Below are 23,530 nucleotides of genomic sequence, written 5' to 3'. Positions count from 1 at the left end.
ATACTTGTGTACTTTTACTTAACTAACTTTTGAATGCAGGATTTTTACTAAGTTGAGTAATTTCACAGTTTTGTATCAGTACTTTTACTTAAGTAAGAGATCTGAATACTTTTTCCACCACTGATACACACAATGTTGGAAGAAGTATTCAGATCTGTTACTTGAGTAAAAGTACCAATACCACACTGTGAAATTACTCCACTACAAGTCCTGCATTCAAAACTTACTGAAGTAAAAGTACAAAAGTATCAACATCAAAATGTACTTAAAGTATCAAAAGTAAAAGTACTCGTTATGCAGAATGGACCCACTCAGACCTACCTGGACAAGAGTAAAAAGCTGCTTACATAAATACATCAATAATAATTCAATAATATATTTGGAATATATATATATAACAATCTAGTTTTAACAACTTAATATACTTCATGTGGTTTAATTTATAAACATGTGTAATCATTTTAAATTGATTGCATTTTTAATGTTAATATCTCGACCTGAAAAGTAACTAAAGCTGTCAGCTAGAAAAGTACAATATTTGGCTCAAAATGTAGTGGAATAGGAGTATAAAGTTACATAAGTGGAAATACTCAAGTAAAGTACAAGTACCTCAAAATTGTACTTAAGTACAGTACATGAGTAAATGTACTTAGTTACATTCCACCACTGGACACACACACACACACACACACACACACACACACACACACACACACACACACACACACACAAACTGCATGATTTAAGGATAAAATGTTTGGCATTATGATGATTTTAACAATATGTGTATTTTGTTACGTTAACTGTTGTTGATTGAGATGAAGCTTTTATTGTGAAGGGGACCCCCCGGAAGGGAGCCGTGGTGGTGGCAGAGCGGACAGACAGGAAACCGAAAGTTAGAGCTGACAAACGAGAAGAAAATGCGTTAAAATGGAAAAAACATTGACTTGACCTTATAGTTCTTTTGTTTGGGAAGATAATTTGCTGGCTAACATGTCTTTCTAACGAGTCCATGTATTCATAAACACACAGTGTTAATGTTAGTGTAACGTAGCGACGGAAAGTGACAGCAACGTTAGTAAGGTTACGGTGTATCCTGTTGTTTGGATGGAACATTATTATTATTGCGATAGGTGAGATTTAATTTAGTTAACATATATTCATTCTACAGCTGTAGCGTGTGAGACGTGCTACCAGAAACATGGAGCCGGAAACTGAAGTTGAGAGGTGGGTGTTGTCTTTTTGGCGAACGTAGTTGAGTTAACCTGCCATCTTTAATCCTCCGCCACTCCAATAAGAAAGTTTTCACACCTATTAACCCAGATGAACCCAGACCCAGTAATCCTTAAAGGAAAATTATAGCAGACCAATTGGACCACATAGAACACATTTATATACTGCTCCTAAATGTCAAATATCTGTGATGTGATATATACGTTACATTGGACGTTTATGGTATTTAAGTTTCTGATATTTCTTATTTTAAATTAAAAAACTAGACACATTTTCTGCTTACAGAAACACAAATTTGCCTTTTTCTTTACATCTCCACAACATATATCAAAAGTGTGACATTAATAGTGCTGTTTAACAATAAATTGTTTTTCAGATTTGTTTTTAAGTAACAAAATAAGAATAAATCAATAATAAATAATAACAAATAACCAGTTGCCTTTTTGTTTGCATCTCCATAACATATATCAAAATTGTGACTTTAATTAGTTCAGGAAAAATGGTCAGAACAAGTTTAATGTAATACAGGACACCGTATTAACGGATTGTAATTGTTAATTGGGTTTAAACTAAGCCTAGTAACAAAAAATAAGCTTTCTGAAATTAGCTACTTTTTCACATTACTGTTTCCAGTCACACACATATTTTGGAGAAGTTACTTCATGTTAAATTCACATGACGACCAAACCAGAGTGTTGAGTATGCCTCACTTAGTGATTTAATGAGTTAAGGTGAAGCATAAAGCTGAATATGGGAGATTCTAGAAGATTGAAGTGTTTGTTACACGGGTGTCACCATGGGTTCTTATGGGTTAACCCTCTGGGGTCTATGATTGTGCCGTCCTGATCAGATCATGTGAAGTTTAACAAAAAAACATTCAACATTGACATTCCCAGGTCATGTAAAACCAAAGATATGATAATAAGATAAGATAATAATGATAATATGTAATGTTGCACATAGTTTGTTTTTGAAGAGTTGCAGCTAACAAGGGAAAAAAATGCCTATGAATATGTTTTTATGGGACTTTTTTCTTACATAGTTTTATTATATTTACATTTTTACCTTTTTGTATGTGCATATTTGTATCATATCTGGAACATTTTCATGTTCCAAAACAGTTCATTGAGCATATTTGTGGTTTTTATTGTAGTAAATAGTATAATTTTTCAACTCGGATTTTCATGATTTTTGTGTATTTTTGGGCTCAATATGTTGATAAAGTAGGTTAAAGTGAGAGAATAATTGTCAGATCATATAGGTGAAGAAAAAATGCATACCAAATATGGGTATAGTAAACATTTTTTATGTGGTACATGATGGGCAAAATCAAAAGTATTCAAAAACGGCCAAAATAGGCTCAGACCCCAGAAGGTTAAAGTCACCGTACATCCTAAATGTTTAACTTATCCACATACAGGCATCCTTTTAAGTTGTTGTTTCACCAAACCTATCAAATACGCTTTAGTAGTCTACTACTGACTACTGCTATTGACTACTTGTGTATTTAGGTATATTCAAGTTTATCACCTCTGTATAACCCCCAAGTAAGCTACGCCAAATCAATTCACCTATAACGAGTGGTGGAAAGTAACTAAGTACATTTACCCAAGTACTGTACTTAAGTATCGTTTTGAAGTACTTGTACTTTACTTGAGTACTTCTATTTTGTGTAACCTGTGTTACATTTGCACTTCACCACATTTAGAGGCAGATATTGTACTTTTTACTCCACTACATTTAGCTGACAGCTTTAGTTACTTTTCATATCAAGATTAATTAAACCTCATAACAGTATATTAAGCAGGTTAAATAAGCCATACCTTGAGAAAATCCATACACTGCTTACATAAATGCATCAATAATAATAATCCAATAATATATTTGGAATATATATAAAAATCTGAGTGGGTCCATTCTGCATAATGAGTACTTTTACTTTTGATACTTTAAGTACATTTTGATGCTAATACTTTTGTACTTTGCTTCAGTAAGTTTTGAATGCAGGACTTTTACTTGTAGTGGAGTAATTTCACAGTGTGGTATTAGTATTTTGACAGAAGTAAGGGATCTGAATACTTTTTTCACCACTGCCTATAACTCACCCGTTTCCGTTTCTGAATTTTAAGACAGAAGTTCCCTGAGAGAAAATTGTTGTTTTGAAAAACGCCCTTTTAGCCCCTGACTTATTATATTGTCTTTTCTCCTAGTAACATACAGTCATGGAAAAATGATTAGACCACCCTTGTTTTCTTCAATTACTTGTTCATTTTAATGCCTGATACAATTAAGGTACATTTGTTTAGACAAATATAATGATAACAAAAAAAAATAGCTCATAAGAGTTTAATTTAAGAGCTGATATCTAGACATTTTCCATGGTTTTCTTGATAATGAGTTTGGTTATTAACAAGAAAACCATGGAAAATGGCTAGAATTAAAATGAACAAGAAATGAATGAAAACAATGTTCTAATATTTTTTTCCATGACTGTATTATTGGACATTATTTACCGGTTGTCACCTGTAACCACTGGCATACTATTACCCTCTTTTCGTACCCACAGAATCTTCAGGAATGAGGAGGAAGACGATGAGGAAGAGACGAAGAAGTGCATGAGGCCACCCTCCAGCTATGGTTCAATGAAGAGTGACAGTGATGAAATGGAGGAGGAGGAGGAGAGAATTGACGAAGAGGTTCCTGAGGTGTCTGCCCCGTTTCCTGTGGTACTACCTAATCCTGATCCAACAACTCATGACGGGACAGGGTACTGTGTCTTGGTTTGATATTTAATTGTTATCCCTAATGTCTCTGTGTTTTAGCCATTTTACCACAGATGGCATACGGTTTCACAGAAATAGCTGATTTTTGTGATCTGGACTCTGGCCAGTTTAACCTTGCATCTTGATTGGTGCTAGACTTATTAGAAGTTTCTTAGGAAAGCAAGCAAACGTTCAATTCCACTGCCTTATATTTTGAAGGTAGACGTTTCTTTCAGTTACTTACCGGGTGTTTTTTGTCCATTTTTTTACTCCAGGGTGCAGATGGTTCACTCACAGTATACAGAGACACTCTACACCATGACCACGGACCAGACCAAACCACCGGGAGCTGTTGTCATTGACACCAAGTGGGAACACACACACACACACACACACACACACACAAACAGTTTTCCTGGCATAAATCTCGACAATGTGAAAGAATTGAGAATTTCTTGATGTGCCAATAATGTGATAATGTGTCTGTTAATAATGAGTGGAAATCTTTCCATTGCTCCCAAATTAAAAAATAAATATGAATCAAACATATCTTTATTTTAAATGTTTTTTTAATTGTATTTTTACCAACTTGGTTATTCTTTATATATGAAAAAACATTAAAATTTATTGGCTGTTTATCTGCACAGCTGCAAAATTTATTTACAAAGTCTCTATCCAAAAATAAGTGTTGCAAAAGAGGGGTGTCTTACATTATTTTGCAAATATATTTAATTCATGTTTAATATATTTCCAATACTTTCTTTCTCGTGTTCTCCTATATAAATAAAACTACAGAAATGTGAAAAATAGGCTACGTCAGATTATTCCAAGGAACATACATGAGGCGGTTCCCCAGTATATTTAGTATCTTGTGAGGAGTCCTTGGCTGATAAAAGATGTAGATAAAAATGTTTATAATACGTGTAATTTTTATTTTACATGACTCAAAATGTGGCAAATCTCCATGGACAATGTTTTCAGTGCTCTTTCTTACCTTTCCTCCGGTTATCTCTCAGTTCTCTTGATCTGGGGGATTTTTCAGATAATGATGATGAAGAGGATGAAGATGACATTTTAATAGCTGATTCCCCAGAACCACCTGAGCCTGTTGTACCAGACACAATGCTGGATGATGAGAACAGCCAACCAGGCAGACTGCACCCAGAGCAGGACCTGCCCCATGTATTTAAGGTTGGTGTGTCTGTAATGGCTAATATCTTCCTTTTTTTTAACAGAAGTTGTTGCTTGGTCTGAAGACTTTGTTTGACCTGATGATGCATTTTAATGTTTGTTTGATTGTGATATAGATCAGTAATTTTTCATTTTTATTGCCATAGGCGGGTGCATTTATGGAACAAAAACACCTAACCCTAAAACAATTCTAACAAAAGGTTTCTCAACTGAAGAAAGTCACCAAACAAACCAAGAATCAAACATCCTGTACCAAGTGGTCCAGGACCAGCACAAGCACCATCACACCTCTATGATATACATTAACACAGTATGCACTATAGTCATTTCCAAAGTATAATGTTTCTGCTGTCGATGTACTTTAAAATTTTGTATTTACAAGAAATAAGGCAACATGTGAACTGATGAACATTACATTTCATAAACAGAATCCAAAATGATTGGTCTTCCAAGATCCTTCTGGAGCTTTGTCATTACTATTCCAAACTTATTTTCAGGTTTTGCTGCGGTGAGCAGCCCTGTGATTTCCTTTGTGCTGTGTTGTTTTGCTATTTTTCCATGATTGGTTATAAATAAAATGATTTAAAAAAACTAGGGCCGGGACTTTAACGCGTTAATTAAGATGAATTAATTACACAAAGATTAACACCTTAAAAAAATTGACGCATTTTAATCTACCTACCTATAGGCTACCTGAATTTCTGAAATGTACTATATTTCTAAATATGCTATTGCTACACTTAATGTCAAAAATTGCACTGGTCTCTTGGACTTGAACAAAAATAAACACATTTTTGTTGCTTAAGCTTATGTATTCAGTCATTATTCAATGGTATACTAAAAATCCATGTGAGAAAAAATACTTCTCACGGTTCTCAGGTCAAATATTTATATGTGATTAAAATGCCATTAATTATGATTCATTAATTACAAAGCCTCGAATTAATTAGATTTTTTTTTTTATCGAGTCCCGGCCCTAAAAAAAACCTTATCGTTGCTTCTCAGTGTGTCTCAAAGGATGCCTCTCTACCTTCCTTTGTGTCTGCAGAGTATCCAGAGTGCTTTGACCGGCCTCGAACATGAAGAGCTGTTGAAATTTAAGTCGTGGTATTACCAGTGGGAGAAAGGTATAACCGTGCAACAGATGATGACCGGGGACCTTCTTGATTTTGTGGACAAAATCATAGAGATATTTGGTAGGAAAACACACCTATACTACATACAGTGTGAATGGTTCAAACTGATCTTAAAATTTTCAGAAACTAATTTCTGATTGTTGGGATGGCAGCTGTGAACAGTTTTAAAGTAGTATTTAGCTGTTGTTGTAAACCCAACAACTGTACATTTGACCTCTAGCAGCTGGAGTAGTTACTGTTTCATTAACATTAAATTACACTGTGTGGGATGATTAAGATACAGCCTTGCAGAGTACACAGGGATTGATATACTTCAAGTGATTGCTTACTATTTGTATTTATTTTTTATTAAAATTCTGTTTTGCAGGCCCGGAGCGTGCCCTGTCGCATACAATAAGAACCCTAGAAAATATCGGCAAGAAACCAGAATCAGACGAACTACAGGATAAGTGCCATAGAGGCAAGTAACCTCTTTTACTCCAACAAATCAGCTAATACTGGGGATTTATTCTGACAGATTTAGTTAAATCTGAATGTTGTGGCTGCAGTTTGATGACTTGTGATGACATAACTTAAATTTGTTATACATACTGTTTTTACAAAAAGTTATTTAAGTGTAGACTGCTTTCTCTTTAAATTTGTGTGGGTGTGTAGTATGTCTAAAGTTACTCAACAGAGATTACATTTTATTTATTTAAAATAAAGGTTTATTATTGTAGCATACACTTACACTGATGCTTCTATATGACCTATCAGGTTTTAGGATTGATGGTGGCAGTATGTGTTTTTCTGGTGAGACTGGCCCTCATTTATCAAACGAGCGTACGACAGAAAGTGTGCGGAAAGTGGGTGCACGATCATTTCTACACAAGGCTCGGCATTTATCAGTCTGGACGTGAGCAGAGGGTACGATCAGATCTCACGTCTGCTCTCAGCTCGTGTACGCACATTTGAGTCAGCGTGAAGTCCACACGTCTGTGTCCGAGAATTGTTCTTGGACTATTGTATCAATGCCTCGAGCTGATAAAACTATGTGGTGTTTTGTTTTTTAATGGTGACAAATCAAGGCATGTTTAGGCTACATCATTATTATCATTAAAACATTATTTAAAATAGATACACCCTGTGAGCATGAAATTCTTTAAAAAGAAAACCAGCCGCACGCTCCCCTGACTGGGTCAGAATTCTTACTAAATGTAAAGAAGTGAATAATACCTCTCCGTTATTATAATAACAATATTTAGATATTATATAGGCTATTAGGCTTGATATATCACCATGTATAAATGAAATATTCCGACCTCACCAGGAGTTTAATGGTCCCCTACTCTGCTGACAGCACCACTGATTTCCTTCCTTTTCACTTTGTATGCTGCCAAACAAAACCAGTTTGTTGTGTTGCAGCTGTTGGATGTCAGCGTTTCACAAATTCCTCTTCTTTTGGAATTAAAACTTACTTTAAAACATTGTTTACCTCCTTCAAACAAAAGGCTGTGAAAACTTTTAAGTCTGTGCTCCAAATGTAAAATATTCACCAAAATTGTTCGAGTTTATAACTATAAGTACTTTTATTTCATAATCCTCCGTTGCTGCATATTTCTGTAAAATGTCTATTTCCTCCTGTTGTTATTTGTAATGCTGTACTTTGATAATAAAGCTGACTTTAGCGGGAAAAAATTTTAACTCTCAAGGCGAGCCATCTGAATCGGATATATATATTAAGGCGTGGTATTTAAATGATGCTTGTTTTCTGCCGCTACATTTATCAACAGACAATAATTTTTACGCTGTGATTGGAGAGATAGGATCGTTTGATAAATCACACGTGAACCTTGTCGACGAAATATACGCTCATATCTGCGCTTGTTTCTACGCTCGTTTGATAAATGTGGGCCAATGTGTGCAGCAACATGAGGCAACCATTACTAGACAGAGAGATGGTGCAGCAGAAGGATGTTTCCTACAATGTGAGATCCAGGTTCCAAACCACATTTTGTTTCCTCACTTTCTTCCTCTCTATTTCTCCACTATCAGCATTGATCCGTTATCATCTGACGCAGAATTTGATCAGAAAATACCAATCGATCCACGAGGGGGTTGTTCAAGCCGGAAAGCATAATCTTCTAAAAAACATCTACATTGAGCCACAGATTTCCACCTGTACTTATGGAGGAGTTGACCCCAACCATGAGATCCGATCCTACCCTGCGACCCCTGTCCAGGTCCCCAGTCCCGACACTTTTGTGAGCCTGAACAATCTGTTCCGACTTCAGAAGGACGATGGCAAGCCGGTGAAGACGGTGCTGACCACTGGGCTTCCTGGAATTGGCATGAGTGTCTCTGTGCAGAAATTCTGTATGGATTGGGCAGAACTGCATGCCAATAAGGTGAATAAACAACAAAAAATGAGAGATTTTTTTTTGTTGAGTTTTTGCTTTTCTACTTCCTTTTTTGTGACTGACCCTATTTTCTGTCCATGTTTTCTCAGGATATGCAGTTTGTCATCAGGCTTTCATTCCGAAATATCTGGACACTGCGAATCAGGAAATTTCTCACCGACAAGATGTCCATCATAGACGTGCTAGAATATTATCATCCTGAATGCAAAAACATGAAATACCTGGAGCAAGAGGACTGTAAATATGTCGTCGTAATGGATTCATTTGACTGCTACCAGGGTGATCTGGACTGGGAGGTACACCTGAGACACATTCACATTTGTTCCAGAAAAAAATGTAGAACCTGATTTTTAAAGATAAACATGGGATTGTATTATTCACAGTCAGTGTATTACCTACAGTTGATGGCTGTTGGCATGCCTCCAGTTTGGAGAAGCAGGCAGAAATACCAGCATGGAACCCAAACAATGGACCACTGTGATCTGTTGCAGTAGCAATACATATATATATATATATATATATATACATATAATATATATTTAGCAACCTAAAAAAGGTCAATACCAGTTTTAAGTGTACACTAGAAATGTTTTCAAGACTATACCACTATTGCTACATTGGTGGAAGGAGTATTCAGATCTCTTACTTAAGTAAAAGTACTAATACCACACTGTGAAATTACTCCACTACGAGTAAAAGTCCTGCATTCAAAACTTACTTGAGTAAAAGTACAAAAGTTTCTGCATCAAAATGTACTTAAAGTATCAAAAGTAAAAGTACTTGCTATGCAGAATGGCCCCACTCAGATTGTTTTATATGTTCTAAATATTATTAGATTATTTTTATTGATGCATTTATGTAATACGTTTTTAATTTAGTAAAGATGGGGCTCATTTTAACTATTTAATATACTGTTATGACTTTTAATTTTTAATAATGAATAACTTTTAATTTGTTTTTGTTTTTTTCATGTTAAAACTCGACCTGGAAAATAACTAAAGCTGTCAGCTAAATTTAGTGGAGTAAAAAGCACAATATTTGCCTCAAGATGTAGAGTGGAGCAGAAGTATAAATTTACATAAATAGAAATACTCAAGTAAAGAACAAGTACCCCAAAATTGTACTTAAGTACAGTCCTTGAGTAAATGTACTTAGTTACATTCCACCATTGCCTTGCCACCAGTAAGCCCTTTTCTGTACTCTGTCCAGCGCCAAAAACATCAATTTTACCTCATAAAACACAGGAGTTGCTGGTCTACTGCTCCTTCAATCGTTTATCTTTTTGTGACTTTTTAAGTCATTTTTAAGGGTAAGTTCAGATTCACCAAAGTCACACAATAACACAAACTAAGTGATCACACACAGGAGACCAGTTGGTTTGTGTCCTGTGGGGTAAAATTACTTCTCCAAACTAGGGACTTGCTTTCAACCGATGACTATGGATAAGTAACTGGACAAGTAATAAAGTTCATTATCCTTATCTACAACCTGGACAGGTCGCCACACTATCACAGGGCTGACACACCTAGAGACAGACAACCATTCATGCTGTCATTCACACCTACACCTCGTTAGTTAACCTAAGCTGCATGTCTTTGGACTGTGGGAGGAAGATGGAGGACCAGGGGCCTCATGTATTAACGCTGCGTACGCACAAAAAAAAATGCGTACGCTGTTTTTCTAGCACACGCCACATGTATGAAAAGTGAACTTGCCGTGAGAATGTGCGGACCGCTGCGCAATCTTGCAAGGTACCGCAAGAACGTGCAGTGGCAGAAACTACTGTCTTTTAGGCTCTGTTTAAAACCTGTTTCATATCTAAACTAAAACTACACCAACTGGCTTTGTGTTTACAGTTTATAGTTCTCGGACAATGGAGTAAAATGCAGTTTTCTACCCTCAATAACCTGTTCTAAGTATGAGGGGATAGGTGATTTTTATCATCTATTATTATATTTTATATATCACCTGCATACTGCTGCTTACTTGTGCAATAATAGCACCTGAATAAGTCAGGTGTGGTGCACATTTGATCCCGTAGGTAATGATAAATTGGGACAACAAGGAATAGGCAAAGTGTGGCTTGGAAACTGATGCGTAAAATTAATATAGGTACGCATTACGCAAAGGTTGCTCAGTTAGTTCTAGAGGAACTTGACAACAGTAGAGTTTAGAAGGAGCCTGTGCATAGGGACACTTCTGCCATGGTGCAGGTCTCTGATCCGGCTGCGTTGACAGCCACAGTGACACCTTGTTGCTGATCCCAGATGTGAGGCACCAAAAAGCACATTTTCCTCGAGTGCAGTGGCAACAGGTTCATATGCCATTGTTTTTAGATAATCAGCTGGTATGCTGGTGATTTATAGTCATTTGCATGGCATCTGTGTATTAATTTGCGTGAGGAGCCGTGGTGTGGTTGGTGGCTCGTGCATGTGCGCTCAGCTCAGTTCCACACTGATTGGGAAAGCACAGTTTGACACATGTGGAGGTGAGTTTGCGTATGTACTTTTCTAGTTTTGGGAGTATGCCATTTTTCAGTATGAAAGCTATGCACTCTTTGATACATGAGGCCCATGGAAAGAACCCACACTGACACAGGGAGAATATGAAAAATCTACACAGAACAGCTGCAAGCCCCAAAAAATCTTATACTATATATATATTCAAGACTTTTTGACAAGCAATGGTCAAGTTAGGCTTGTTTTAAAGGTATTTACTAATCTAACAAATGATCACGAGAAACTAATATGTTTCTTTGTTGTTGTTTTTTTCAGAATTGTCCAGTAATAAACGACAATTACACCAAAGTACATCCTGATGTCCTGGTTGTCAATATCATCCGAGGTACTGTGCTTCGTGGTGCCCGCCTCTGGATCCTGGGGAGACGGGCGGCTGTCTCACAAATACCATCTCAATACATAGATGCTGTCACAGAAATCCAGGGCTTTAGGTGTGTAAATGTGCTGTGTGTATCTTCTAATTCCTTGTATATCTTATTATTGTATTTGTTGCTGTTTTTTTAGCTTTGTTTTTATTTTATATACAGGTGCATCTCAATAAATTAGAATATGATTGAAAAGTCCATTTCCAGTTGTTCAAGTCAAACAGCCCCATCCAAGTATTGAGTCATATAGATGGACATACTTTTCAGAGGCCAACATTTCCATATTAAACATACTTGTTAAAATTGGTCTTTTGTAATATTCAATTTATTTTTGACATACTGAGTTTTAGGTCTTCATTAAATGTAAAACATAATCACAATTAGAAGAAATTAAATAAATGAAGATATGAAATGTTTCATTCTGTGTGTAATGGATCTATTTAATGTGTTATTTCCACTTTTTGATTTTTTGAGTTTCAGTCCAATTTTTTCTCTTTTCTCTTTTTTTCTACAGTGACGAGATGAAAGATCAATACTTCAACCTGCGCTATAGCAGTAAAAAAGATCTAGCAGCGAAGATCGTAGCACATTATAAGCGCCTACCGACACTCAGAATACTCACCCGACAACCTTTCAACTGCTGGATTGCGGCCAAAGTGTTCTCACGCAACTTCCGTTACCAGGACTACGGGGAGCTTCCACCCAGGCTGACGCCGTTCTACGTCAGCATGATGATCGTCCAGACCAATCGCAGGCTGCAGTTCTACTACGACAAGATGGATAATGAGCTGGTCTGCGTCTTTCACTTTCTCACTTATATCATAATTTTCCTTTTTACAAGCATGGAAATGAAAGGTTTTTTTATCAACCTTTTAATCACATTTTAGTTTTTTTAATTCGGTATGAGATTGCAATTGATATTTTTTTTGCACACAGATATTGAACAATCCATAGTTTAAATTTTAATTTGGAGCATACACTGCAAAAAACCATGAACCTTTCAATTATTTTCTTCTTATGTCTAGCTATAGTATCTTAATTATATTGTTTTCAGTGTAATTTACCTACTGACCATAGCTTTATGTGCTTATTTAATTATTATTATTATTATTATTATTATTATGTGCTTATTTGATTATCTTATTGTTTAAAGACTTCTTTTTAGGATTTACATTGTGAGCTTTTTTCATGCTTTTCAAGCTATTCAACTGTTGAATATAGTGAGTTGTTGCCTAAAATATTGGCTCCGATTGAGAGTTTTAGTTGCATGTAGTTTTAATGATATTTCAAAAGCATTTTCTACCACCAAAACGTGCTTGTTTCAAGTATTGCTTTCTCATTTTAATGTTACTACAGTTGGTCTTTTCAAGCCACAATTGCTCAAAATAAGTATATTTGGATTTATTTCAAGACATCATTGGTTTTTCCAGTGCCTAGATATTTTTTAGTAATTTAAAGAATTCTTACAAAGAGAAATGTACTTACTGCACTGGCAGATAATTTTACTTGTTTCGAGCATGTATTTGCTTAATTCTAGTTATTTATTTCTTACTTTTGTCAGTTGGTTTTTGCAGTGTACAGTGTCAAGAACACTTGAACCATCTAATGCAGCCTGATCAAGTTGAACTGACTGTCCTTATGGCACTTATAATATTCAACATTTGTTGAAAGTGTATTATTTTATTGCCCCCCACCCCCCTACCCCACCCCCACCCCTTCACATTGTAATATTATGCATTGCATTTTTTCAAAGACCTGTTTGACAGAGTGTAAACAAACCAAAAATGCTGTTATTCAAAAAGGGAGCTAATTTAAAGCTTAACTTCAACATAACAGTTTTTCATTTCCCCTTTCCACTCAGAAATGGTCCAACGATGACAGGCAATACCTGATGAAGGTGGGGAAGATGGCCTTAAAGCTGCTGGAGAGGAACGTCAGTGTGTTCTATGAGGAGGATGTGAAGGAATTCGGTCTGAGTGTGACGGAGGTGGGCGTGTTTTCTGGCATGTGCACTGAGCTCCCGAATACGGATGGGAGGAGGAAGTACTGCTTTGTACATTTCAGCTATCAGGTAAAACAAAATCTCAATACTTGTATTACCTTTTTAATGCTGCTGTATTATATGTATAAACTGAAAACCATTTACTTTGCAGTTAACAGTAAAGGGGACGTAGTATGAAAGGTATAAGTAGTTGCACCAAATCAGATCTGATTAGATAAATGTACACTACTGGTCAAAAGTTTTAGAACACCCCAATTTTTCCAGAATTTAATTGAAAATTATGCAGTTTAATGTCTCAGTGTACTCTGAAATTAATGCACATTTGCAACATTTAAATTTTTTTATTGAGCATGATAGTGTTTTGAAAGTTAAAAAAAAAAGATTCAAAATCACATTTTATGTTGGACTAAAGGACTAAAAAAAGACACAAAATGACCAAAAAAAAGACACAAAATGACAAAAAAAGACACCAAAAGACACAAAATGACCAAAAAAAGACACAAAATGACTTACAAAGACATGAAAAGAATTAAAAAATGGACAAAATAGCCCAAGACTCCATAGAGTTAAGTTGTTAACCCATTTCTTGTTCCCTGAAAAAGGCCTACTTGTATAATTCTGAAATGTACATTATTTTTCAGTTTTGGTTAACCTTACCTTTTTTATTTACCTCTGGCAGTTCACCACTTACCTTTGTACCCTTTCAAGCTGTTCATTTGACTTGAACTGCTTGAATTTCAATAAAAAAATGGAAAAATTGGGGTGTTCTAAAACTTTTGACCGGGAGAGGTAGATGTTTATATAAAGATTGTTTTTGACATACAGAAAGAGAAAACAGAAAAATAAACAAAACTTTAAAAAAAACCCTTAAAATTTCACTGATTCTTTAGTCACGGTGGAATAACCATGCTGCTACTGCCTGAAGTCCATCCAGCAGAGACAAAAGACATGTTTATATTCCATGTGTCCTTTATCTTGTCTTATGCACTTTTTAATATCTTGTGCACTGATTGGGTTGAGCACCCATCATTTTGTAGTACACTGTGCAATAACAATAAAGACTATTCTATTCTATTTTAAAAACCACAACTTTTCTCCTGCAGGAGTTCATGGCTGCTATGTACGTCTTCACAACCTTTCGCAATGAGTCCAAGAACGTTCTGGAGTCCAGGAGCGTTCTGGAGTCCACCTTGTTGCACAAGACCAAGCTGTTCGCATCCAAGGATCAGACCAGATCAGCAGCAGGCCTGGTCCAGAGTGCCCTGACGCGAACCCTCGGCTCCCCGTATGGCCACTACGACATGTTCCTGCGCTTCCTGTGCGGCTTGATTTCCCCGTTGTGCCACGAAAATCTGCTGCGTGGTTGTCTCTTTCCGCACCACTCCCCGAAGGTTAACGGGCTGGATGAGGTGCAGCACCTGCTGGAGAAAACGATACGGACTGCTGAAGAGAAATATATCGAGCGGGTGGAAAACCTAAAGGAGTGCCTTAGAGAAGTCACCCAGCAGAAAGAGTGAATTGGGTTCGATTGCACCATAAAAAAAAAAGCTTTAAATGGATATGATGGATAGAGCAGAAGTACAGCTTGATCTTTATCATAGTATCTCATGAGTCTGTGCCAGACAAACTAAAACTATTCTATGCATTTTAGTACGGTGGAGTTGATCCAATACTGCATTTTGTCAGTCATGTCTTACAATGAGCACTAATGAAAACACATTCTAACAGCAGAGTGTTCTTTATCCAGCTGTCTCTTTGTATTGAGCTATGTTGATTTTTATTTTATATTTCAGTGACAAAAGAAGCAACAAAGGAATCTGACTTTGTTGTTGCCTCATAAGCCTCATAATATATTGTCGAATGAATCAGATGTGCCTGATCTGTATATATCTACAGGTGCATCTCAATACATTAGAATATGATGGAAAAGTCCATTTCCAGTAGTTTCAGTCAAATAGCCCCAACCAAGTATTGAGTCATATAGATGGACATACTTTTCAGAGGCCAACATCTCCATATTAAACATCCTTCTGTACTACTTCTTTTGTAATATGAAACATTTTTTGAGACACTGAATTTTAGGTCTTCATTAAATGTAAGCCATAATCATTATAATTAGAAGAAATTAAATAAATTAAGACATGAAATGTTTCATTCTGTGTGTAATTGATCTATATAATGTGTTATTTCCACTTTTTGAATTGAATTACTAACATAAATAAACTGTTCTATGACATTCTAATTTATTGAGATGCATCTGTATAGCCAAGTGAACTCATATCAGTCTTAATCAGTAGTATTAATAGGAGGCTCCCATAGGTTGGAGTGTATGTGGGTTTACATCCAAGAATCTGGATGATAAGTAATATTATGTGGGACAGATTATGCTTTATTTTGAAAATATGGTGTATGCATTTGTCTGTTTATATTTCTTTTTTTTATACTTGCTGAATTTATGAATTAGTTCTGTATACATTTTCTGCGACAATTCATGAATACAAATTGACTTGGTGATACTGCAAATTTGTGTGTGCACTTGTTGATCACTTCAGTTTTCAAGACGAGCTAAAAGAATGAAGTACAGCTTTGAATTTGTGTTTTCCCTGGTATAAGATGACACTGCCTGCCTGCCTGTCTTCCCTGTGTGTGTGTGTGTGTGTATAACTACATTTTTGGTCGAAATTGAGTTATAACTAAAAATGAACTCCTTTATATCTGTTTTAACTTGTGACAAAATTTTAAATTTCAACTTTGCTTTATTCCCCCTATTCTAATGATATATGATATAACAATTTCAGTAACTACAAAATCCAACTCAAAACCAAAACAGACAACAGAATCTTACCGTGGTCTAATACAGTGTAGCCTTGTATTTCTTCATTGTGTTGAATAGTGAAGACAAGAATAATATTATATATATATTATATATAAACTTAAAGTTATAAGTTTATTTGACAGGGAAATTATTATCTAGATAGTGATTAAATAAAAAAGTGAGATAAAATTATATTAAGACTAAAATGTAACAATTTCTTTATAATAAGTCTAAAATACACAAATATTTGAAAAGAGTTGTTCAACACTTTTAAACACACTTCTAACAAAATAGATTTCAAAATGTTTATTTAATAACGTTAAAAACTTTAAAGCAGTTTTTCTCAGTTTTACCTTTTACGTAGTTACTGCAGTTAGACTTTGTAGGGCAATACAGACTATTGATAAGAAGGAAATGGGTTTTAATTGTTGAGGATCTAATGTGACCTCCTAATAGACTTAATTTTATTTCATGCATTATGTACACCAAAACTATTTGTATGAACCAAAATAAGAAGAGGAATAGGTGAGGTAACGTTATTTTATTGGATGAATGATGATCAACAATAACCTGCATTACATTACTTAGAGTGTTGATTTGACAAAAAAGGAAAGTAAATCTGTCAGTTATTAGAAAGGGAATACATGTGCAATAGAAAGGGAATGCAAAAAAAAAACAAAAAACATAGCAGAACACCAATAAAAACTAAACATTTCTACAGAAATTTTGAGTGTGCTTGACTCTGGCCCGTGAGTCTCACCTATACATTATTGATTTACAGCAGTGACACAATTATGCCGCTGTATTACTACCCGAATGTTGGCAGATGAAAGGCAGCTCATCATGGCAGTTGGCATTCACCCACATTAATGTTCCGTTAACCTTGATGATCTTTCCACAGTGGTTGTTTAAGGGGTCCACAAAGGAGCTGTTCCACGGAGCCACTGGGTCTTCTAATGTGTCCCCTGAAACCCACTTCCAATCTAGGTCGGTGCCAAAGATGGACCTCTCCAGGCCGATCCACACCCCTTCCTCTATATCTTTATCACTCAGGAGATGGTCGACTTTCTGCTGCACTGTGGTGTCGTTTATTTGAACCAGGGAGGAACGGTTGTTCAGGCAGTGCTCCAGGGCACCAATCCAGCTTTTCTTTTGTAGGTGGAACTGGAGACCGGAGTAATCTTGCGATGATCTGAGAGCTGAGAGAGAGTTTATGTCAGCCAGAGGTGCCGCCAGTTGGATCCCATGAAAGAATAGAGGGACAACCAATCTGACAACCACCAGTGGTGGAATATTACTACAATGACATATACGACAACTTTAGTTACTTTTTAGTATACTTTATATATATATATATATATATATATATATATAAAGGTTATATTTATTCTGTATTTTCTGGTCGACCAATTCTAATGTCATGGTAAAATGTAGGTTGTAACACTAACATGTATTTAATTTTATTTACATTTTAATTAATGTTATCAAGTAAATGTTTTAAAATGCACTGAATGCACTGTAATTTATGTGATTTTTTTTTAGACATATATCAGACGTATTGAGGAAAATTAGGTTGTAGCTTGCAGTCTACTGTAACAAACTCAAAAAGTTGACTTTATTCTCAACATTTGGACCTATTTCTCAAAGTGAATAATGATTGTTTTGTTTATTTCAATTGAAGAAGCTAACTTGATTTTTTAAGTCATCCAAAAGATCATAAATCATAAAGGTAATTTCCCTCTTTCTTTCTCATATTTTAAATTATATTTTGTTTTACTTTATTTGTACCCTTGAGGGCAAAATAACAGTACATTAAAGCTGCAAGCAGCGATGAACGGGCCCAATCTGAGTGGAGCCGTTGGGGGAGCCGGCCACGCCAGGACCAGTGATCGTTGAAGGGGCGAGGTAATCAAGGACTCTATGCTGAGTTCACTGACACCTCATGCAAGTCTCTATGACAAACGGTTCATTAGTTAGGAAAAGGGGGCGTGGCTAATCAAAAAGGGCGGGGCTTATGAAATATTGTTATGTAGAACTGTTCATTGATGGACCATCATCATGCATGACAAGTTTGAGGCAGATTGGACAATGTATGGTCAAGTTATACAGTCTCGTGTTTTATGCCAAAACGCCATATTTTGCCGCAATGCCACACCCTCATAGTGTGACGGTCTGCAATTCTTTTAATAACTTTTGATGTCAACGGCCTTGTGATGGTACTGAGTCCAAAGTCAATCGGATTAAATCTGTAGGAGGAGTCTATTAAAGTATGTGGCATGGAAATGGCGAAAAACGTCTAAAATGCCAATCTTTGATCCAAAATAGCCGTCTTCCTGTTCGTTTTTGGGTATGGCTTCTTGAGACTTTTTGGTGCGTCTTCCCATGATACATGTATGTACCAAATTTCGTGTCTCTACGACAAGCCTGTTTTAGGGGCTCAATTCTAGGGGGCGCTAGTAGGTCATTTTGCCACGCCCATTTCTGAAACCAATGAAATACCTACATTTTCGGCGGGTTTGAATTTTTGCCCAAGTTTGGTGAGTTTTTGTAGTATGATAAAACTGCACTGTTAGTGCTCGGGCCCTAATAAAGTTGCTGCAAAATAATAATATTTTAAACATAAATAAAATCAGTTGACACACATCTTACCGGTGCAGTTCCTACGAGAGTATCCTGAGACAGTGTTTCGGTTAAGTTGTATCATCACATTAACTTCTGATGACATCAGGAAGCATTGTCCTGGGAAGTGGCTGTGGATGAAAAAATGTAGAGATGAATAGAAACATTGAATCAGATGTACCTACAGTGATGTAGTGCCAGTGGTGGAAGAAGTATTCAGATCCTTTACTGAAGTAAAAGTACTAATAGCACACTGTGAAATTACTCCACTATAAGTAAAATGGAAATGTTCAGGTAAAGTACAAGTACCTCAAATTTGTACTTAAGTACAGTACTTGAGTAAATGTACTTAGTTACATTCCACCACTGTGTAGAGCTGCATCGTGGCTCCACAGTAGACATATATGAGCTGTCAGAAACATAATCTCTTTATATTTTCTATGGTCATGAGTTCACACAACAGATATTTACCTTGTATCAAATGTGAAGTATTGGCAATGGGGATCTTGAGTGCAGTTTCTACGACACTTTGCTTCATCTGACAACTTTAGTTTCCTGTAATAACCTTCTGAAAAGTCAAAATGACTGATGTTCCGTATACAACCTGTTAATTGAAAACATAAAAGAATCCAGAGAAATTGTCAGCTTGTGAGAGCAGACAGATTTCAATAACCTCGCTATTCATTTCCTCGAGAAGTATTTTCCAAATTAATTTCTCCCACAAACAATGATTATAAAGTTCCCAGGGACGCCTGTACTTTTAGCATGTAGTATACCACATTTCTCATGAGGCTTAATGTGAGGATTTAAGTGAGCAAATAGTATCTTTTTAATGACTGACATTCTGATAATACAGAAAGTTATTTTCAACATAAAATGATTCCCTCAGTATTGCCCTGCAAAGCCTAACTGCAGTAACTACAAAAAAGGTAAAATTGAGAAAAACTGATTTAAAGTTTTTTTTAACATATTTAACTGGCCAGCCAAATTGGTTATAGATAGGTAAGTGATATGACACTTTTTTCTTACATGTATTGATGATGTAATTTTTATGCTCAAAAATCATGATGATTTATTTGACCTTTGACCCCAAAAATGTAGTTACTGCACTCTGGTTTTGCTGTAAAAGGTTATAATAGTAATGCAACAACAGAGTGCAGTAACCACAATGTTGTTGTCTTCTTTCAGCTTTTATATTTTGTTTTCATTAAATAAACATTTCCAAATTGATTTTGTTATCAGTGTGTTTAAAAGTGTTTAACACCTCTATTCAAATATTTGTGTATTTTAGACTTAATATTATAAAGAAATGTTATATTTTAGTCTTAATATAATTTTATCTTATCTTTTTTACTTCATCACTATCTAGATAATAATTTCCCTTTCCCTATAATTTCTATTATTTTTATGTTTAAATTAGTACATATATCCAAAGCAGACCATGGTAAGTGCAATTATGGTTTTGCAATAATGGTTTTGAGTAGGATTTTTTGGGGTTTTCTATAATTATTTCTCTGAAATAAAGCAAAATTGAAATCTAAAACTTTGTCACAAGATAAAACAGACATCAAGGAGTTCATTTTTAGTTATAACTCAATTTTGACCAAAAATGTAGTTACTGCAGTTAGGCTTTGTAGAACAGTGTAGTATCAACAAAACTAGTCTTGTTCCTCTGACAAACAATTATAGGGAAACTTAGTACTTAGAAATGAAACATTTTAAAATCATTTGAGGCTCTTCTTCTTCTTAAGATAAACAATGTTATTTGCAGAGATAATGAATTAAAGTGCTCACCTCCTCCTACGGACAGCTCCACAGTCCCATTACAGCCAGAGGAAGCATTATAGTTGAAGTAGGTGCAAGTGTCATTTGCCCTTAGGTTGGTAATGGTCACTGGTCTTTCGTCCACTTTGACTTGTCGGAAGCTGGGTGGTCTGGAGCCACCCAGACCCATAACACACTCACACCCGACACAATCACTGGGGCAATATGTAACTTTCCCTTGTGGAGGAAATTTGAATATGGCATTACTTCCCTCTCGCAGGTGTACCACTCTAGCTGAAACCAAAGGCAGCTGGGTTGTTGCTGCAACATGAGAAAAAAAAACATATCAGGGAATCAGTTTTTATTGCTTTGACTTAGTCATTTTTAACCCTCTATGGTATGCCTTATGATACCAGTTAGAAAAAAAAATGTTTGGAGTGTTTTTTTTGTCTTGAAATAGACATCATCTTATAAATGAAGAAATTTTATAATTCTTTTTTTTTTTTTTTTTTGAAAGTTTTTGGGGTTTGTTGCCCGTAGGCAACATTGTACCATAACGATGCACAAGTGAAAAAGAGAGTTTTTTAAATTAATTTTGACATTATTTATTTAATAAACATGTGTAAAAGATTCAGTAGCTTAATCAGGGTACAATACATAACATATTCAATTTAAAAACATTATAAAAGGAACTTTTTTAACCGGTTTCTCGTCTGAATGTTGCCTGTAGGCAACATTATACCATTGAACAAACGACCCATTGAAATGAATGTCTTGAACAGTCTAAGTGTATGAAACTATCAAAAATGAAGGTTTTCTCACCTATCAGTAGGAATAGGAAAGGCGCAAAATAGTAAAATAGCAAGTTTTTTCCTTTGGAAAAGTCTGCAAAATAGGGTTTCATTATGGTCTCCTGGAGGTCATGTGACAAATTAAAGCATTGCTAATGGTTCCCTATACTCTTCCCTCTTTTTTAAAGTATCGCATCACTCAAAAACATGCATTGTAGAAATTTGACAGGCCAAAAATGGGCATGCTGTCTGACGGCAACACTGTACCATAGAGGGTTAATATTGTTTATATTTGAGAGGGGGAAAAAAACAAAAACACAACAAACAGCCATTTAGAACAGAACATACCCAGCAGCAGTGACAGATGGAGTAAGTTCTCCATGGTCTCTGAAACTAAAGACAGAAACTTTACAAACCACACACCTGAGACGCAGATTAGACACATCTATTCATGGGAATTACAATCATCATATTTCTACTTGCAGCAGTACTTTAGTTGAGAACACATTAAACATTATGTTTAAATGAAATGATTCAAGCTTCTTGATTTCTGTTGATTTCTAATTTGGGAAACATACACCTAATATGCAAAAATCAGATATTTTCCAAATCAAATTACAACATATCTTCAAAATTAGGGCTGTTGTGATATACTGGTGTTGAAGATAACCTGTGATATTTAAAAAAACAAAAACAAAACATAAATATTGATATCATGTACACACACAATATTGTGTAAATAATCCAGGCCCTTTTAAATAATTTCTGTTTCTTTCAGACTTTCTGCATCTTCTTACACTTGTATTTTAGATGAATTAATTGGCCAGAAAAAAGACAAAACTGATGCTTTATTACTTTTTTGATTTTCAAATATTCTGTAGATATCACTATAATATCTTTAGCATGAATTATTTTGGCCACAATTATCGTGTAGTTGAATTTATTTGTATTTATGTAACCGAACATCAAACAAATCACACATTTGAAAATGATTAGATAAAATATGATATGGTGACAGCCCTGATCTAAATATACAGTCATGGAAAAAATTATCAGACCACCCCTTTTCTTCAATTTCTTGTTCATTTTAATGCCAGGTACAACTAAAGGTACATTTGTTTGGACAAATATAATGATAACAACAAAAATAGCTCATAAGAGTTTAACTTAATAGCTGATATCTCGACATTTTCCATGGTTTTCTTGATAACAACTAAAGTCATGATCAAGAAAACCATGGAAAATCATAAACTCTATTTTTGCTGTTATCATTATATTTGTCCAAACAAATGTACCTTTAGTTGTACCTGGCATTAAAATGAACAAGAAATTGAAGAAAACAAGGTTAGTCTAATCATTTTTTTCCATGTCTGTATCTACTTGTATTAAATCGTTCTGTAGAAGTATGATTAAATACCAAAATTACACTTTATAGGTTATGTTATGTTATGTTATGTTATGTTAGTGCTGTTTGAATTTGTGAAAAACTTACCCAGCGAATGAGGACTTGTTGCTGTCTGCAGTGTGTTATGAGGGTGGTTATGGAAATGTGAACATCAGTTATAGAGCTGTTTACCTCCTCACCAAAGAAACACACCCACACAGGGACACTCATTTGTTTTAAAGGGGATACTTTGAATGTTGCATTTTTTGTTTTATATAATGCCTAATGGCACTGTAGATGTGTAATGTGTGCACACTGTAACAAGGTGCAAAGAAAACACCAACTAAAACTTCCTTTCAGTTCACTTTTTAAGGTAAAAGCACATATAACAGTACATTTTCACTACACTGAATGCTAAATATATACAGCATCCACATCTGATATGCCACAGCAAACTGACAGCACATCTCAAATGATATATTATCAAAATATTACTTAATCTTATATGTTATATAAGGAGCTTTCTTCGGTTTAACAAATAACATGCAAA

The 23,530-nt window shown here is 35.3% G+C and overlaps 2 protein-coding genes across 4 annotated transcripts; one reads left to right on the top strand and one right to left on the bottom strand.

The window, feature by feature from the left end:
• The first annotated feature begins 874 nt into the window (after positions 1-874).
• On the top strand, positions 875-15,754 carry nlrc3l (NLR family, CARD domain containing 3-like). Of its 3 annotated transcripts, none has more exons than XM_059331820.1 (13): positions 875-1,074; positions 1,172-1,227; positions 3,800-4,000; positions 4,271-4,363; positions 5,012-5,186; positions 6,235-6,382; positions 6,690-6,782; positions 8,357-8,709; positions 8,811-9,017; positions 11,496-11,671; positions 12,120-12,396; positions 13,467-13,676; positions 14,711-15,754. In XM_059331820.1, the coding sequence occupies exons 2-13, from the start codon at positions 1,202-1,204 to the stop codon at positions 15,122-15,124; spliced, it is 2,373 nt and encodes a 790-aa protein (XP_059187803.1). In that variant the 5' UTR covers positions 875-1,074; positions 1,172-1,201; the 3' UTR covers positions 15,125-15,754. The 3 variants fall into 3 exon arrangements, with proteins under 3 accessions (XP_059187803.1, XP_059187804.1, XP_059187801.1); XM_059331821.1 differs by having other exon boundaries at positions 875-1,078; XM_059331818.1 differs by having other exon boundaries at positions 875-1,083.
• A 1,194-nt stretch (positions 15,755-16,948) lies between these two features.
• On the bottom strand, positions 16,949-23,116 carry LOC131970514 (uncharacterized). The gene is made up of 6 exons (XM_059331927.1): positions 23,089-23,116; positions 21,945-21,989; positions 20,836-21,126; positions 19,513-19,645; positions 19,072-19,172; positions 16,949-17,621 (listed from the first exon to the last, which is right to left on the bottom strand). Exons 2-6 carry the CDS (start codon positions 21,976-21,978, stop codon positions 17,215-17,217), a joined length of 966 nt encoding a protein of 321 aa, XP_059187910.1. The 5' UTR covers positions 21,979-21,989; positions 23,089-23,116; the 3' UTR covers positions 16,949-17,214.
• Between the last annotated feature and the right edge of the window lie 414 nt (positions 23,117-23,530).

Source organism: Centropristis striata, chromosome 4, assembly GCF_030273125.1.
Source record: "Centropristis striata isolate RG_2023a ecotype Rhode Island chromosome 4, C.striata_1.0, whole genome shotgun sequence".
Lineage (NCBI taxonomy): Eukaryota > Metazoa > Chordata > Actinopteri > Perciformes > Serranidae > Centropristis > Centropristis striata.
Note: the sequence above shows the minus strand (reverse complement) of the source record. Positions and strands in the feature narration are given on the sequence as shown.

Coding starts and splice junctions, on each gene's coding strand:
- LOC131970514 (XM_059331927.1), bottom strand. CDS start 21,978: ATGGAGAACTTACTCCATCTGTCACTGCTGCTGG. Junction 21,127..21,944: donor CCATCTGTCACTGCTGCTGG/GTATGTTCTGTT, acceptor CTCATGTTGCAG/CAACAACCCAGCTGCCTTTG. Junction 19,173..19,512: donor TACTTCACATTTGATACAAG/GTAAATATCTGT, acceptor TTTCATCCACAG/CCACTTCCCAGGACAATGCT.
- nlrc3l (XM_059331820.1), top strand. CDS start 1,202: ATGGAGCCGGAAACTGAAGTTGAGAG. Junction 8,710..8,810: donor CAGAACTGCATGCCAATAAG/GTGAATAAACAA, acceptor ATGTTTTCTCAG/GATATGCAGTTTGTCATCAG. Junction 9,018..11,495: donor AGGGTGATCTGGACTGGGAG/GTACACCTGAGA, acceptor TGTTTTTTTCAG/AATTGTCCAGTAATAAACGA.